Raw genomic sequence first — 18,276 nt, 5'->3', positions numbered from 1 at the left:
GGCAATCTGTCTCTATCAAAATGGTTAAGGACGATAGTGGGCAATGAATAGCCAATAAAAGTCAATTGGTGGACTCCATGGTGGATCATTTTCAACGAGTTTTGCTAGGCCTGAGGCTCCCTCAAGTGAGGTTTTGCAAGCTAGACAGCTGTTGTTGTCGCATGTACATCCTATATTGACAATAAATGATGTAGCTTCCCTTGAGGCTAGTTCTACTAAGGCTGAGCTGCACGACAGTTTGTTACATCTTGGTCATTGGAAATCTCCTCGATAGCATGGTCTTACTGTTGAATTTTTCTTTCGCTTTTGGGATCCCTTAAGCAGCCTCTGCTTTTCATGATAAATCATGCATGGACTATGAAATCTCTGGGGCAGTCGTGGAAAGGACTGGTGAAATTGTTGCCTAAGTAAACATTATGTGAATACTTCTCACATTGGCGTCCGATCACGCTTATGCTGGTCGTTTACAAATTGTTGACAAAAATGATAGCTGCTTGTATTAATGATCATTTGTTCTCTGGCATACATCCGGCTCAGTATAGACTCATCTCTCGTCAACAAATTATGGATAATATCGCTAATGCTTTCATTGGAATTGAGTATGCAAAATATATTGGACAAGATGTGCTTATCATGCAGGTAGATATAGAGAAAGCATTTGACACTATTCATTGGGACTTCATTGCTTGGATCATGACGGCTTTGGGCTTTGGGCCCAGAATGTGTCGGGTGGTCTATTTTCTTTATGAGCACAGTTAATCTGCTAGAATTCTTGATGGTGAGCTGACTCGATTATGGGATCTTGGTAGATTGGTCTGGCAAGGATGCCCTTTGAGTGCCTAGAGTACTCCAAGATTAGAAGGCCAGCATCCTAATTGAAAGGAAATGCACGAACATGTTGGTCCACTCTTCTGATACGAAAAGAAGCACCGACAAAGTGGCCAAAGTTCAAAAGACTTTTTATTTCTTCGTGGCTCACTCAAGAGTACGAATGTGACGAATGTGACGTGACTATCGCCTGGAATCATTTTCGGATAGTGAAGGCAGATACCCTGGATACTTATTGCAAGAGATTTTGGAATGTTTTTCTACCTACTTCATCCTTAAAGAAGATGAGTTTTAAGCATCAAATCGAGCGATTTTGCTGTGGACTGCCCAAAGAGATACAAGATTACTGCTTGTTACAGAAATCTGAGTCCATACAGCAGTTGATGGGACATGCTAAGCAAGGGTTTGCTATGCATTCAGGTAACTTAACTTATCCAACAGATCAACCTTCGACAAGTGATGACAGAAGAAGAAGAAACAAGGATACACGTCGCCGACTGATAGAGGAACAAAAAGACGAATTGGTCAAAACAAAGCACGAGCGCGAGGAGGCCTTGATAGCAGCTAAAGTTGCAAGAGATGAGGCAGACAAGCCTCAAGCATCAATCAATAAGCCCAACTAGAATTGGTCCATGCGAGACAAGAGAAGAGGGGTGGATGCGGGCTAGATAGGGGCAAGGGTGGCTAGATAGGGGTGATTAGGGCTAGATAAGGGCGAGTGAGTAAGAGCTAGATAAGGGTGAGTGGGTAGGGGCTAGATAGGGAGGAGGGTGGCTAGATAGGGGCGAGTGAGTAGGCACTAGATACAGGGGAGGGTGGCTAGATAGGTGTGAGTGAGTAGGGGCTAGATGGGGGGAGTGGGTAGGTGCTAGGGAGTAGGGTTGGGGCGAGGTGTAGGAGGGTATGGAGGAGGGTCAGGAGTGCGAGACCGACTAGGGGGGTTCAAGCTTAAGCTCTTCCTTTACTGTAGCTTGAATTCTATAGAGCTTCTCACACTCAAGGAGCTCAATATATCTGCCGAAAGTGGAGAATTTAAGCACGACCAATAGTGTACATATAAGATATCTGACCATCTTAGGTTTGGTAACTTTGATGTTAGCCTGGGCATCTTGTAGCTCTTCTGTTAGTTGACCAGGACATTACAGAGGCTTTATCAGCTACGTGGCTCACCCCTCTAGAGTCGGAAGCTCCAAGATGGATGGTTCCTTCACGCGACTGGAGGTCCTCATTGCAGTTCGGGCCTGCTCGGAGTGACTACCCCCAATGTTCTACAAGATCCAGGGAAAGGGTCAACTACACAGAGTCTGAGTAGAGGCTCCACAGGTTGCAAAGTGCTGTTTTCATAGGATATGAATAGTGGGCATCTGTGGGAGGACCAGTGTCATAGATCCTGACCCAACAGACCTTGAGACAGACCACTGGAGGCTTTGGGCTTGGGAGAGCTGCCCTCTAGCACGAATGCAGTGGGACCCTGGAGAGTGGTTTTGGAGAGACCCCTTCTCTTCAACCGACCATCTTGGGATCCCTTTCTTTCAGTACAGTGTTCGACTGGGGCGACACATACTGGCAGCATGGAGAGAGGCTCGTCCTGCTGCAACACTTCATTGGCAGGAGGGTCTCACAGCTGAGTTCTTGTCAGGCTTTTGGGAGAGGTTGTGGGACTCTAGACAGCTGATGGTTATATTGTCTTGTGGGTGACTACCATGGATCTATACCTTGCACTTTCTTTTAAGGGTGAATCTGGGCTTATCCTGGATTCATCTAGGTATATGTTTTAGTCGTATAGCGGACATGTAGACTTCACATTGTGAAGTTTTCATCTGAGTTACAACCAGTTGATATTCTGCTAATTCTTTCTATCTTTTGTGGTGCGTATGCCCTATCAACTACCTCATTTTTGTGCTAATTTTTCGATTTAATGCTTCTTTTAGTGCTAGCTTTCATTATGGCTGAGTCTGCCCTTGATCTCTGGAGTCATGACAGAAATTCAGTACGCTGAACTTTGTGTTGATGTATGCTCATGTGTGTGTGCGTGTGGTGTGTGTTGTGTTTGGGAGCATATATTAGTACATAGTTCTACACCCACTATTGGGCACTTACGACGTTAGTGGGGATGTCGTGGTATTTAGTCAATACTATGCATGATGGAGCTGATGGTTATATTGTCTTGTGGGTGACTACCATGGATCTATACCTTGCACTTCCCTTTAAGGGTGAATCTGGGCTTATCCTGGATTCATCTAGGTATATTTTTTAGTCGTATAGCGCACATGCAGACTTCACATTGTGAAGTTTTCGTCCGAGTTACTACCAATTGATATTGTGCTAATTCTTTCTATCTTTTGTGGTGCGTATGCCCTATCAACTACCTCGTTTTGGTGCTAATTTTTTCAATTTAATGCTTCTTTTAGTGCTAGGCTTCATTATGGCTGAGTCTGCCCTTGATCTCCGGAGTCATGACAGAAACTCAGTACGCTGAACTTTGTGTTGATGTATGCTCATGTGTGTGTGCGTGTGGTGTGTGTTGTGTTTGGGAGCATATGTTGGTACCTAGTTCTACACCCATTAATGGGCACTGGCGACGTTATTGGGGATGTCGTGGTATTTTGTCAATACTATGCATGATGGAGCTGATGGTTATATTGTCTTGTGGATGACTACCATGGATCTATACCTTGCACTTTCCTTTAAGGGTGAATCTGGGCTTATCCTGGATTCATCTAGGTATATAGACTCTAGACTGTCGAGGCGAGTCACTTTGTTCTAGTGGCTAGTTGCACACAGAGCTACAGCAGTTGGGAGTTGGCTGGTACATAGTGGCCTCTGGGCAGCTTGTGCAACTTGCGACCATCCTTTGGAGAGTCACCGTCACTATCTGTGGGACTGCCCCATGGCACATCAGGTTTGGCTTTGAGTTCTTCGGCTGATGCCAGCTCTCTCCATAGCACGACAACACACTTGGGGTGGTGCTGCTTGGTCCACCCTCACGGGCTCAATACTACAGTTTGAGCTATCATCCACCAGCAGGATGATAGTGATCCAGGGGGGTCGACCTACACCTCAGCTTGCTACAGAGCTTACCCCCCCCCCCCCCCCCCCCCCCCCCCCCCCCCCACAGGAGTGGTGCAGTGAGAGAGAGGTGTTGGAAGCTCGTTTGTGGCATGACACTCTGGTTCATTTGGCGGGCCCATTGCTTCCACATCTTCGAGGCTCGCCCTGTCCCACTGGCAGTGCTCTCTGCTGTGGGTTCTCCTCAAGGCAATGTGCAAGAAACCTGACTCGAAACATAGAAACGAACACAGTAGAGCAATATGGAACAAGTGAGACCAATCATCAAACGACACAACAGTTGGCTCCAAACACAATAGAACTCGCTCAACTCATGAATCAATACAGACTCTGTCTGGAAGCACACACAACTCCAAGCCCAGGACTCACGGGTATAATGGGGTATCGAGGTTCAGACTGTGCAGGGAGAGTGCAAATGTGCAAGTGCTAGACTGAACACAAGACTCACTCATAGAACGTCCATAATGCATCCCTTGACTAAAACCAATTGAGCATATATACAACCATAAAGAACAGACAACGGCTAACAAAATATCCCTAACAGTCCAGCTACGCCTATCTCCGGACTGTGGTGGCGGTGAACTGGCCACGGTGTCCTCTAGACCACCACTCTCTGTGTTTGCCATGTGTCACTGCCCAGGCGAGAGTTCACCCAGTGTGAACCCAAGACCAACTATAACTGCCTGTCCGGTGTAAGTGACACTGTAGCCCTGCTACACCCTGTATTACTGGCAGTGTTCTTTTGTGGGTCTCTCAATGACCTAAGTCCAGGACAGGGTAAAGGTCTATGGTGATGACTGCATGTGACACAGCGAATGGTAGCAATTCCATGATACATCCGCACACACACACATGCTTTGCATGCTTATTTTCCTGATGTGTCACAAATACATGAAGAATTTCTCTGCAGCTAATTTATTAACCTTATTTGACAAGGCAGGCTCCTGGACTAAATGTCATTTCTGAGTATATTATCGGTTATATGCTTCCTGGAAAGCCCATTGCAAATATGGTATTCAAAACCTATGGCTATGATAGTACAGCTCAAGCAGTCGCGTTTTTATCAGACTTCAAGCTTGGGCACTATATGAAAATCCCACCGCGATCAATGTTTATTGTACAGGTACTATTTATACCTCAGTTCTTAAATATTAGAGCTACTCCAAGAGAACAAAATTTTGTAGTGCAACACACGGAGTTGCTTACCTTTCATTGGGAACAAAATACTCGAAATGAACTCATATATTTCTTTGATGGACAAAGTTGTAGCATAGCATTTTACTGACTTAGCACTCAATCAACATGTTACACTATCAGTTTCTTCTTTTCAGGGTTTGGGAACTGTCATTGCGGCCCTTGTGAATGTGATTGTTTCTTGGTGGATGCTAAATTCCATCGACAACATTTGCGACACGTCAAAACTACCATCTGGAAGCCCTTGGACCTGCCCAAGTGACAGAGTATTCTACAATGCGTCAGTTATCTGGGGTCTTGTAGGTCCCAAGCGCATTTTCGGACCGGAAGGCAAATACAAGGATCTGAATTGGTTTTTTCTTGGGGGTGCCTTGGTACCTGTCATTGTTTGGCTGGTTCACAAATGGCAACTGCATTTAAAGTGGATTTCACTGATCAACATTGCCATCATTTTGAATGGTGCAACTGTTCTTCCTCCCGCTTCATCTGTGAACATGATTGTATGGTTTATTGTTGGCTTCATCTTCAACTTTTACATGGCTCGGTTCCGCAAGCAGTGGTGGCGGAGATATAATTATGTGCTTTCAGCAGCTCTTGATGCCGGCACTGCATTCATGGGGGTGCTTCTTTATGTATGTCTTGGCATTGAAGGTATAAGCCTGAATTGGGCTGGTAATCAGTATGATTACTGCAGCGTTGCTTCATGTCCCACTGCTTCAGGCATTGTTGTGGAGGGATGCCCAGTCTCCTAACTGGGCGGTATTTACCTATTTGTTGCATTGACATAGTGAGGCAACCGAAGTATCCCTTATCATGGTACATATTCTTTTGTAAGTAACTTTTCTTCTAGCCTTGCCTGCAGCATTTTGCAAGTAAATTATCTTCATTGCATGAAAGAATTCTATTGAAAACTCAACAAGGGGAGTCACATTGTGCTGATCTATGAAATAGTTAGCTTACATTTGAGTTAATTTACTGCACATGCATTTGGGGCCTTGTGTGAAATTACCCTGCATGGTGCATGCACACAAGGCCTCAAATGCATACAAGCAGAGAGATAGAGTATTTTATCAAACAAGTGAAGCAATTCTAGCCCTGGTTTTTTCATATGGCAAACCCATACGAGTATGAAAGTTCTTCCATCAAAGGTTTGTGACCTTAACTAGAATGCATAGGTAGAGAGGAAGGTGTGGCTTATTTTTTCCAATTACCATGCAACAGCCCCTTCTTCCCATTAATGAGAGCTGAAGGATGGTCACTGGAGCTTATAAACCATGAAGCACAACCTCCACTAAATCCTTGCACCTTTTCATGGCAGCTTTTGTTAACACTAGTTCTGTAATCGGACACTCAAATGTCCCGAGACACTAAAGTGTCCTGTTTTCTTAGCAACTTGTCATAATTATTTGGTGAATCCCAAAAAAAATTCATAGGTCACATTCATATCTTAGGTCAACTATGAGGTGAAGAACATAAGCAAATTTTACTTATGTCAAAATTAATGCGAAATTAAGATTATAATGATAAGTTTTAAGATTAAAAATCATAGTAATTCAGTGTAGTTTTAACAAAATTTTCATAAATTGAATATAACTTCTCATCAAAATAAGATTTTGCATAGATTTTAAGGTGTATGGATAGTAAAAAACTTATTATAACAAGAAATTGAGCTTCATAACTTGGTTATGGAACTGGATTTTTGTTATAATCAAAAGACCAAAATCTTGAAAATGCTAACAAAGAGGAAAATTTTGGTTTTCAAGACGTCTTTCATTAACGTGATGAGATTATGGGACAAAACCGAAGGTGTATAATGTCTCTATAGGTCAATACCCAACAACTAAGCATTTTTCAAGGGTTCAAACTCTCAGGCATCTTGTAATTTAAGCTCATTTAAAAAGAATTATAGTGCATAATTTCTTGCAAAAGAAACATTGCTATGAAAAACTAATGAAAGTGTATATTTAAATTTTTCAATTGCGTTCATATGAGGTATTTGTATACAAATAAGTGATATGAATGGAAAAATCCAAAAGTGGACTTTATTTTAAGGCTTATCTTTGATAAATAAAAAATCATAATTACAGTATGCGCAATTTTTTGGATATGTCATAAATCACCAAATGTTGCTTGCATAACCATTTAAAATTATCACCTTATGTAATGGAGTCATACATTTAGTATATATGCATAATAAGACATTGTAAATTTAGATGAGCTAAATGTTTTTTGTGATTGTTTACTGAATTTGTGAACGTTGCATATTTGACCCATAAAACTTTCTATATTCAATTCTAGTCACAAAGGATTTTTTTCTCACATGACAATTGTAAAAATATCAACCACATATATAAGTAGTTACCACGAAATATTGCACGCATTCTGCTCATATTTTTCTTAGGCTAGAGTACGAGTTTAAATGAAACATTGAATGTTATTTTACGTAGGTTCTTTTCATGAATGTAGTTACTATTGAGGTTATGATCAAAAGTGAGGAATTATAATTTCTATTGAGTACTTTTATAAGTTTGCAAAATCATTGAGATGTGTTGTAGATTTCATGTGCCATTTTATTTAAATTTGCGAAAAAAGAACACTAAAGTGTCTTTTTTGGTATCAAACCAGTGTTAATATGTGGCTAACCTACAAGTGGCACCATGATAACCCGCTGGCTTGCTGTTGGTGCTCCCCTCGCACGACATTGCTCCCCCCAGCGCTGCCCGCTGCCTCCCTCTCGCTGCCCTAACTGCCTCCCTGCCTGGCCCCGCGGTGCCTGCCAGCCTCTATCGCCCCCTGCCTGCTCGTCTGCTGCCTGCCCTGCGCTGCTTACCTGCCGCTTTCGCCCCCGTCACCCCCTCTTGCTTCCGCCAGCGCTCCCTTCTGCCCCAGCTCGCTATCCCCCCCTGCCCCGTCTGCTCGCCCGCTTGGGTTTCACCCCGTTAGCCCCTGCAATTCGGTCCATTCTGCATTGTTTAAATTCTTGGGACGGTGCTTTCTGTGCCTGATTGCAGCGTCCTTCTGTCGACCTCTTCTTACGACAGAGCAGTAGACACAGATGGAGACTCCAGCTTCGCCACAGAGGGACTCGCCAGAAGCCCCCTCGCCCGACCCTACTGAGCCCACCATTCGACTTGCTCTCGCCGACAGAGCAAGCGAGCCTTGCCGCAGAGGTAGAGCGATTGCACGCGACTTCGGTCATCTGCAAGATTCTCAGCACTCGACTTAACAGAGGAGAGCTGCGAGACCTTCTCCAGGCCCGCCTTCTAGCAGAGGTGGGCAAGATCTTGGATGTCCAGATTCTCGGACGTGGTTACTATCAGATCGAGTTTGAGACCTCCGAGATGGCGTCCAAGGTCATAGCTATGAGTCCACTCGCCATCCGAGCATCACGCGCCCACTTTCGACAGTGGCGACATGGTTTTGACCCGGCTTAGGATGTTCTAGTAGAGGAGGCAGACATCCCCATCTCGGTCTGCTTTTCGAGTTTACGGAGGGAGTACCTACCACTTCTTTTCAGGATCGGCTCCGCCATTAGGACTGTCCTGGAGACACCTCGTGCGGCAGCATCAGTAGTTGCCAAGGCGGCTGGCATCCCCTCAGTTTGAGTTTTGGTCAGAGATACCCACACGCTCCCGAAGGTTATCCTTCTGCCTCGAGTGAGTGGGGGTTGGTTTAGACAGAGTGTGGAGTACTCGGGCCTTCCGAACCAGTGCTTCATTTGTCGACAGATGGGCCACCAAGCGAAGGCCTGTCCACGGAGGAGGCCGCGATCTACACCACAGCCTCAGCCCCAGCCTGCTAGGGTTGGCCCATAGCCACAGTCAGCGGCACAGAGCACACATGCAGAGCCACCCTCCGAGCCTGGGGCTCCAGCGGAGGAGGGGTGGCAGCACGCCCGTGGCCGACGACGTCAAGGGCCACAACATCCAGCCTGGCACTCAGAGTGGCCCTCAACTGCCTACTTAGCAGTAGTGGATTCCCACGGGGAACCTCTTTGGTCCTCTTGAGCAGGAGGAGATCCCTGCGCCAGCCCCCACCTCCGCTTCACTCTCGACAGGTGCTCCCCCCCAGAGTTCCCCCCCTCTTCCTCATCCTCCCCCCCGCCTTCTGCTCCCGTCGCCTCTCCACCCCGCCCCTCAACCTCTGTCACCCCATCCCGCCCCTCTTCTCCTCCTCTCCCCCCAGCTCCTTCTCCCCCCCCTCCTGCTCCAGTTCCACAGTCGACTCAGGAGACAGGTCCCTCTCCGGCTGCTAGGAGATCTCTTGGCAGGGCCTTTGCCACGAGTCGCCTAGCGAGAGAGGGTCAGCCCTTCTTGCGGCCCCCTTTGCAGATTCAGACATCTTCTCTTGCAGCTATCCCTCGTGGTCTGACGAGCATTGACCTCCGACGCTGTTGGGACTTCTTCGACTATGGGTTCACTCGTTTTCTCGGCGATTCCGCAACAGACCATGAGGCAGCCTGCTTCAGGGTCCATGTTTTGTTCCTCGCCGCTAGGGGGACAGAGGCCTTGGACTCAGCAGTTGGTTTCTCCTTCCCCCTCTGTGGTAGGGCCGAGACAGAGTGGTCCCTCGACTCAGTGTTGGATGGTTGCATACACAGGTCCTAGAGTTCTCTCACCACATGGGAGAACTTGGAGTTACAGATATGCTGCAGACTTTGTGGCCATTGGCCAAGTTTGCGGTGCCACCCCCAGACTCAGCAGGATGTAGGCACATTGTGGTGTACTTCTTTGCTGATACGCAGTGTTTGCCTTGCTATGTATACATTCATGAGGACTCCTGGACAGAGGAGGTTGCTTTACGCACGGCTCGCTCTGCTTGGGCTTGGGATAGGCACTCACTGCAGTCACGCCTATCTAGAGGACACTCAGATGCGAATTACTCCCCATCCAAGCCAGCCTCGAAGATAGCCCATCTTGCTGCTGCGGCAACATCTGTTCTCTCTCGCTCCCCATGAGGATCGTCTCATGGAATGTGCAGGGACTAGGTGGACCCTAGTTTCAGCGACAGTGGGGTTGTTTGCGTGAGGAGCTTCAACATTGCCTTGTGGGAGGAGAGATTGATCTCCTTATGCTTCAGGAGCACCATCTGTGTGAGAGCCGCATTCGGCGATGTGATGAGATTTTGCGTGGACGATATGATACCTTTTGGTCAGCTACTTTTGGACCTGGAGGCATCCAGGGTGGGGTATGTATGACTATTGCGGACTCATTGCAGCAGGCCATTGTGGGCAGAGGGATTATTGTGCCAGGCAGGGCTCGGTGGATTACTATGCAGGTTCAGGGTGGCCTTGTGGGCTTCCTGAACATCTATGCGCCCAATGTGGCGAGTGCTCGTGCAGAGTTTTGGTCACAGATTGTTGAGTCTTTGCCGCAGGCCGCCGATCATTGGTGTATAGGAGGGGACTTCAACATGTTGGAGGACCCTTCTGACAGGATTGGTGGCGGCCATGCTACTGTGCATGGAGTCGAGTTGGCAACTTGGGAGAGGTTGTGTATGACTTTGAGGGCCTCGGATACATGGCAGCACTCTGGTTTTGTGAGGCCCCCAGACAGTCTTGCCTTCTCTAGATCAGACCGCAGAGTGGGAGGAGTAAATCTATCGCGGATAGATCGCTTCTACACTAGTAACCACTTTAGTGACTTGGGGGGATCAGTGGGCATTCTGGTAGGGACATCCTTCTTGGACCATGCACCAGTGATCCTCACAGTGGTGGAAGACAAGCAGAGGAGTGGGAGCACGATGCTTCGCATCCCAGAGAGGGTCTTGTTGGACTCAGCACTCAGAGAGAGGGTAGAGGCTCTCTGGACAGAGGGCATGGATAGCCAGGTTCCACCTGCAGACAGAGTGGCCTTAGGCCTAGCTCAGCTTAGCCACTTTTTTCTTCAGGAGTCTCTGGCTCGCCGCGCTGCAGCGAGAGAGACGGAGCAGCGTCTCAGACGAGGCATCGCTTCACTGCAGAGGATGCAGGAGCAGCATCCAGACAGTCCAAGGTTGGAGGAGCAGTTACAACAGGCTCGACAGGAGCTTGCTAGCACAGAGGAGAGGCGTCATGAGTTTGCCTTCCACCAATAGGTATCTCAGTGGACTCAGGTGGGTGACAGAGTGACTGGTGCTTTTTTTTAGACAGTGGGACCTCGGCACTCGCATGCCAAGGTCAATCAGTTGAGGAGGCCCGATGGGTCAGTTGCTTGTGAGCCCGAGGATATGCATGCAGTTGCTACTGACTTTTATCGTGAGTTACTGTTGTGGTTGAGCCCCAGTCAGAGCGGTAGGATGCATGCAAGGAGCAGGTTTGGGCACAGATGCCTTGTCTTGTGACAGAGGAGATGCGCCAGAGGCTAGAGATGCCACTTCAGCTTGAGGAGCTACACATGGCTCTTAGGGCCCTCTCTCGTGGTAGCTGTCCAGGTGAGGATGGGTTGACTCCCAACTTTTTCTTGGAGTACTAGGACTTGCTTGGCCTAGATCTTTGCACTGCTTTTTAGTACATTTTGCACACAGGAGTGATGCCTGACAGCATGAGTGAGGGCCTGATCTACCTCATTCCCAAGGAGGATGGATCCTTGGATGAGATTCGACAGTGGCGCCCCATCACCATCCTCAACTCAGCCTACAAAATTCTTGCCAAGGCTCTGAGTTTGAGGATTCAGCCACTTTTAGAGAGCCTTATACATGGGACTCAGACAGGTTTTGTCAAGGAACGCAGTATCCTTGACAACATCTTTACTTTCTGGGAGGCTTCTGTCCTTGCACGGCTCCGGGGTGAGGACCTTGTGATTCTTCTTCTCGATTTTGAGAAGGCATACGGAAGAGTTGATTGGGACTTTCTAGAGGGCACTCTACGCAGGATGGGCTTCTCAGATGCTTGGATCAGAGCGGTGTCAGCTTTGTACAAACAAGCTCACAGTCATGTGCTTTTGGCAGGAGGTAGAGGTGAACGCTTCATGCTCACACGCTCGGTCAGAGAGGGTTGTCCTCTTGCCCCCTTTCTCTTTCTGTTCTATGCGGAGGTGATGAGCAGATTTTTGGGGGCTTAGCACTCCCTATTTGGGGAGATGAGCTACTGGACGCTGAGTTTGCCAATGACTCAGCCTTGTACTTAGATGGCCAGGAGGCCAATCTACACAGATGTGAGCAGGCTTTGGAGACCTTCTGTTGTGCATCGGACGCACTGATCAACTAGAGAAAGACAGTGGCTTTCTCGGTTGGTAGTGCTCCTGTGCCAGATTGGATGCCAGGAGAGGGTTTCAGGTGGATTTCCCTAGGGACTGCAGTTTGGTGCTTGGGTTGTCAGGTTGGTTTGGACTTGTCTCGCGAGCAGAAAATTGCTCCTCTTCTCCTGTCCATCAGGAGAAAGCTGTTACATTGGAGCTCAACACGAATTTCACTGGTTGGTAGAGTAGTAGTTGCCAACCAGGTGTTGTTGGCGACTATGTGGTACATCACTTCCTGTTGGATCTTCTCGAGTTCTTGGATCAGCCAGGTAGAGAGGCTGATCAGGAACTTCCTTTGGTCAGGACGTGACACTCAGATAGCCCGAGCCAAGGTGGCTTGGTCGGTCATCACGCTTCCTTGTTCTTAGGGAGGGCTTGGGATCATAGATCCAACACAGCACAGAGAGCCCTTCTTGGGAAGTTCATAGTCAGAGGACTTCTTCCAAGTGAGGAGCCCTGGAAGGAGTTCTTGCTGCAGAGGCTTCGTGCCAGGGTGCCTCAGTCAGGAGGCCCTTGGCAACCTTCGACCAGATAGATCTTTACAGAGTTGCGCCGAGTTGGTTTGAGCAAGAGACTGGAGGACCGCTTCACTGTGAGTTTGCTTCGATCTTGGGAGCTCTTACGGCGTTTCTAGCTACAAGGCATGAGAGGGGTGTAGAGCATGTGTCAGGACATCTCAGAGTCAGTTCCAGTTGAGTGGCTCACACCTCTCGATCCAGTAGCACCCCGGTGGATGGGAGCCTTCACATGACTGGATGTTCTCATTTCAGTCAGGGCCTGCTCAGAGACTATCTGGCCCTGTTCTTCGAGCTTCAGGGTGGGGGATGATTACAACGAGTTGCAGTAGAGGCCCCGCAGTTAGCAGAGTGCTGCTTTCAGAGGATCCGAGTTGTGGGCATTTGTGGGAGGACTTGCGTCATAGACCCTGACCCAACAACTCTTGAGACTGGACATGGGCCTGGGAGTGTTGTCCACTGGCACGAGTATAGTGGGATCCTGGTGAGTGGCTATGGAGGGACCCCTTCTCTTTTGCAGACCATCCAGGAGTCCCCTTCTTTCAGTACACTGTTCGGCTTGGACGTCAAGTTCTTGCAGCACAGAGAGAGGCCCGCCCCGCTGCACCACGTCATTGGCAGGAGGAGGGCCTCACAGTCGAGTTCTGGCAGCATTTTGGCAGAGGTTGTGGGACTCCAGACAGCCGAGGCGTGTCACTTTGTTTCAGTGGGGCTGGTTGCACATAGAGCTACAACAGTAGGGAGCTGGCGTGTGCATAGTGGTCTCTCGGCCGCATGTGCAACCTGTGACCAGTTGGTGGAGAGTCAGCGTCATTGTCTTTAGGACTGTCCCTCGGCCCAACAGGTGTGGCTACGAGTTCTTCGGCTGATGCCTACTCTCCCCACGGCTAGACAGTACACTTGGGGGGCAGCGGCTTGGTCCACTCTCACGGGCCCGGCACTTCAGTTTGAGCTATCTTCCACCAGTAGGATGATAGTGATACAGGGGGGGTGACCTACACTCCAGCCTGCTACAGAGCTTACTCCACAGGAATGGTGCAGTGAGAGAGAGGAGTGTTGGGAGCTCATGAGTGGCCTGACACTTTGGTTCATCTGGCGGGCCCACTGTTTCCGCATTTCTGAGGCTCGCTCTGTGCCACTAGCAGAGACTGTTCGTGACTTTTGGCTAGAGCTGATCCATACTCTCAGAGGACAGCTTGAGGGACTACAGGGCAGCTCCGACCGCATGCGAGAGCGCCGCGAGGCTTTCCTTTGACTCTGGCGCCCTGGGCCTTTCTACACCATTTTCCAAGGTGTGCTCAGCTAGCACTACCGTCCACCTGTGTGGCTCTTCCCTCCTCCCATCTCTTGATTTAGCCTCATTGTATATATGTTGTTCTTTCATTGGGAGAGTCTCCCCATCATGTTTGTTGTAGCCCTCTCTTGCAGAGGTGGTTGTAGCCCTATGGGAAGTTTTCATTAACTAATAGAAGGATCTTTTTCTCAGAAAAAAATATATGTGGCTAACCAAGTGTTAACCATTACAGCCTCCATAAAACGTATTTTGCTCTATCTAGGTAGCATATTGCTAACTTGGTCAATTGTTGGCACATCCAGATTGAGCAATGGTAGAGTGTAAGTCATAGTAAAGGAAAGTCTTCTTTATGTCAAAATCAAGCAATTTTCCACAAGAAACCTATGCTTTGGTGAAGGCATCCCAAACCCGAGTTAGTTCTTCTTTCAAGTGAGCTTAAAAGAGCTTGGATTCCTTAAGGTTATTGTTCAGATCCGCCTTCCATCCCCCAAATCAATTCAGTTGTCTTGCATGGGTAGAGAGGAAGGTGTGGCTTTTTCTATTTCCAAACCATGCATGGGTAGAGAGGAAGGTCTTCCTTTTTAAGTTTCCAATGACATGCAGCGGCCCTTTCTTCCCATTAATGAGAGCTAAAGGATGGACATTGGAGCTTATAAACCATGAAGCACAACTAGAATGCATGGGCAGAGAGGAAGGGGTGCCTTTTTCTGTTTCCAATTACCATGCAGTGCCCTTCTTCCCATTAATGGGAGTTGAAGGATGGTCATTGGAGCTTATAAACCATGAAGCATAACCTGCACTAAATCCTTGCACCTTTTCATGGAAACTTTTGTTCATGAGTATGTGCTAATCAAGTGTTAATCAGTACATCCTCCATCAAACCTATGTTGCTTTATCCTAGTAGCATATTGCTAACTTGGTCAAATTGCTGGCACATCCAGATTGAGCAATGGTAGAGTGTGAGTCATTGTAAAGCAAAGTCTTCTTTACGTTAAAATAAAGCATGTTAAAACAAGAAACCTATGTTGTGGCAAAGGCATCCCAAACCTGAGTTAGTTCTTCCTTCAAGTGAGTCTAAAAGAGCTTGGATTCTTAAAGATTATTGTTCAAATCCGCCTTCCATCCCTCGAATCAATTCAGTTGTCTTGCACAACACTATTTCTTATGGAGTACAAGGTCTCCCTAAGGGTTTAATATTTACAATTGAGAGTGATTGTCCTTTTAACCATAGAGTTTTTTCATATAGGGATTACGAACGGAGATTGATTTACCTGTCTAGAGTTATAGAGTCTGGTTCCTTTTCTTGTAAATTAAGTGACAGGTATACTATAAGGATCCCATTTAAGCTCTTGTACACCCTCGAGAGCTACTCATGAATATTTCGAATTAAGATAGTCTCGTAGTACCCAACTTTGAGTACTGCTCGGTAAATTTTTGAAGTCCAAGCGTATCTTAGTTTGCAGAGTTCCTTGGTTGGAAAGAAAGATTTGTTGATAACTATCTTTACCTCCACTGACTTAGGCAAGATTGGATTAAGCTCTATATCAAGGCTTGGGATGCTCTCCCTCCTTGTGTGTGAAAGGTATGGAACCATCCTTCGTAGCTTTCAAATATGTGAAAACTTTAAGACAAAAATCTTTCAACTATAGTAACATTGGACGTAATCTTACGAGGAAAGAAAAGCTAGCAATCTCAGGTATTGATTATCCTTGTAGTAAAGCTGTCTTTTCTTCTTACATAAATGGAGCTTTGGGTCATGTAGTTAGTGTTGATTATTCTATTCTTCCTTCTCATTCCTTGAAAGACTTTTTCTCTAGAGGTACTAAATATAGGCTTCCTTCCTTGGATGACTCTTGCCTTCTCAAAGCCATAGAAAAAGAAATTCTAGTTTCGTAGTAAAGTTTGAGGAGTCTTTAAGAGTTCAAGGTGCTTTTATGCAATATGTAGTCCTCAAGAAAGCTTCTTTGAAATCAACATCTTGCTCTGGAAACGTTTCTTTAGGAAGGAATATCTTATCTTCTTCTGACCAATATGCTCTTAGGAAATTTCATCGTGATTTTATAATCTCTCACGTAGATAAGTGCTCTAATAACTTTTTTGTTATGCGCAAAAAGTTCTGTTTAGAATGTTTGTTAGGTGAAATAAACTCTCAAAATTACAATGATTGTGATATTTCAATGCTAGAAGATATCTTGAAACATCAAGATTGTTGTAAGTAATTTGGTTTCAAGTGCCAGCCTAAATTACCATTTTTATAGATCATTTGAAAGTTTCACAAAAATCCTATAAAACCTAGATTTATAGCCGCTTCTTGTAACACCTCTCTAAGAGAGGTTTCCAAATGGCTTAGTTATTGTTTCAAAGCCATTTTACCTAGTGTAAATGAACTTTGAAAAAATATATTGAACGAAGTAGACAAGTAGACAGACCTATTAATTTAAGTTGGGTTTTAAATGATTCAAAAATTGTGATTCCTATTAAAAAGTTTTTGGACTCTTCAAGAAGCGTTAAGGAGAAATCTACTCCTTTATGTCTCGAAACTTTTGACTTTACAACACTGTATACGAAGTTGAATTTGGAAGGCCTTAAATTCAAATTCAAGTATGTTATTTCAAAGTTTTCGCATACAAGTTTGTGAAAGAAAGGTATAAGGCATTGCTAGTAGAAAAGTCAACCTTGAACTTACCTTTTTATGGTTAAAAAGTAAGAACATAAAGATAGACAAAGGAAGAAAGAGATTTACATATCATGGCTAGATTTTCGTTTAGATAATTTATATATAACTGTTGGTGACTCTCTTTTCAAGCAAACAATTGGTATCCCTGTGGTCATTTCTTGCTTTTTTATCTATTTACTTATGAGTGTGATTTTATGGAGCGTTTTGCACAATTTATAAAATGTAAGTTGCTTTGGAGATTATGCTTTAGTTCGTGACGATCCTATTTTTCAAGATTTTATATACTTGAATTCGAGTTCTATAGGTGGAGGAGTTTTGTGAACTTAACATTACCACAAAAAGTGATTGTTGTGCCTTTTTAGGCCTTCAATTTTTCAAACTACCTTGGGATTGGAAGTGGATATCTATGATAAATGCTTTGACAAGGAATATGCCAATCCAAATATCATCGGTATGCTCTTCACATTTCTTTGAGTGTTTCTCTTTTAGTTAAATACGGTGTCATTTGCTCTCAACTATCTAGATTTTCTTGTCTAGCAAAAATGTGATTTTTTTTTTCAGTCGGCCCATCTTATTTCTTTACTCTTTGAGAAAAGATATACTCATTCAAAAGAATCATGGAAAATATTGGTTTATTTTTGCATCGTAGTGTTCAATAGTAAATTCAATAAAAGTGGGGAGCTTAAAAGCCCACTTATTGTTTGACTTAGCAACACACTATTTTGATGTTTAGATCTTTAATGCTTCCAGTATTTTTGCTCTTGCTTGACAAATATTGTCCATATTCCCGTATTCCCATGGATAGACTTAGGGAATCCAAAGATAAAATCCATGGATATGCTCTCCCATGGTGAATTAGGGATTGGCAAAGGTTGAAGCAATCCAGGTTACTTCCCTCTATCAAACGTCGTCTTTCGGCATACCACACATTTAGAAACATACTCTTGTATGTTTGTTTTCATGGTAGGGCAATAGAATTATGTTTCAATCCCCTTTAGGGTAGACTGAATCCCTCTATGCCCTGCATAAGGAGAAGCATGAGATTCATACATTACTTTCTCACATAGTGAGCTAGTAATGCATAGTCTATTGCCGTAGAGAAGATAACCATCTTGTAAAGTAAATGGTTCCTCTTTCTTTCCTAGTGCAAGGGCTGAAATCACATCTCTAAAATCGGGATCAATAGCATACTCATCTATCATAGAAGATAGATCATTGTGAGTTGCTATGGAAACCGCATTCACTCTCGGCCGTCTTGAGAGTGTATCGGCTACTTGATTATGCTTGTCAGCAATGTGAGCAATATGAAAATGAAATTGCGAAAGGAAATTTCCCCACCTCATTTGTTTGTCGGAGAGCTTGGTCTGCGTCATGAAGTATTTAAGACTTTGGTGATCCGTTCGCAGAATGAAAGGAGTCCCCAATAAATAGTGCTTCCATGAGTCTAAGGTATGTAGAACTGTGAGGAGTTCCTTTTCATAT

General features: G+C 45.6%; 1 protein-coding gene across 2 annotated transcripts in view; it reads left to right on the top strand.

The window, feature by feature from the left end:
- Positions 1–6,010, top strand: part of LOC147434627 (oligopeptide transporter 4-like) — a 45,227-nt gene extending 39,217 nt beyond the window's left edge. For both annotated transcript variants that reach the window (XM_086491085.1, XM_086491084.1), the window contains exons 7-8: positions 4,838–5,020; positions 5,229–6,010. In XM_086491085.1, coding sequence (XP_086347211.1) covers positions 4,838–5,020; positions 5,229–5,843 — 798 coding nt within the window. In that variant the 3' untranslated portion in view covers positions 5,844–6,010. The remainder of the gene's footprint in view (positions 1–4,837; positions 5,021–5,228) is intronic.
- The last annotated feature ends 12,266 nt before the right edge of the window (positions 6,011–18,276 follow it).

The sequence above is a fragment of the Adiantum capillus-veneris genome, chromosome 19 (assembly GCF_014529385.1).
Source record: "Adiantum capillus-veneris isolate H3 chromosome 19, ASM1452938v2, whole genome shotgun sequence".
NCBI classification, from domain to species: Eukaryota; Viridiplantae; Streptophyta; class Polypodiopsida; order Polypodiales; family Pteridaceae; genus Adiantum; species Adiantum capillus-veneris.
The sequence above is the reverse complement of the archived record's forward strand: the minus strand, read 5'-3'. Positions and strand labels throughout refer to the sequence as shown.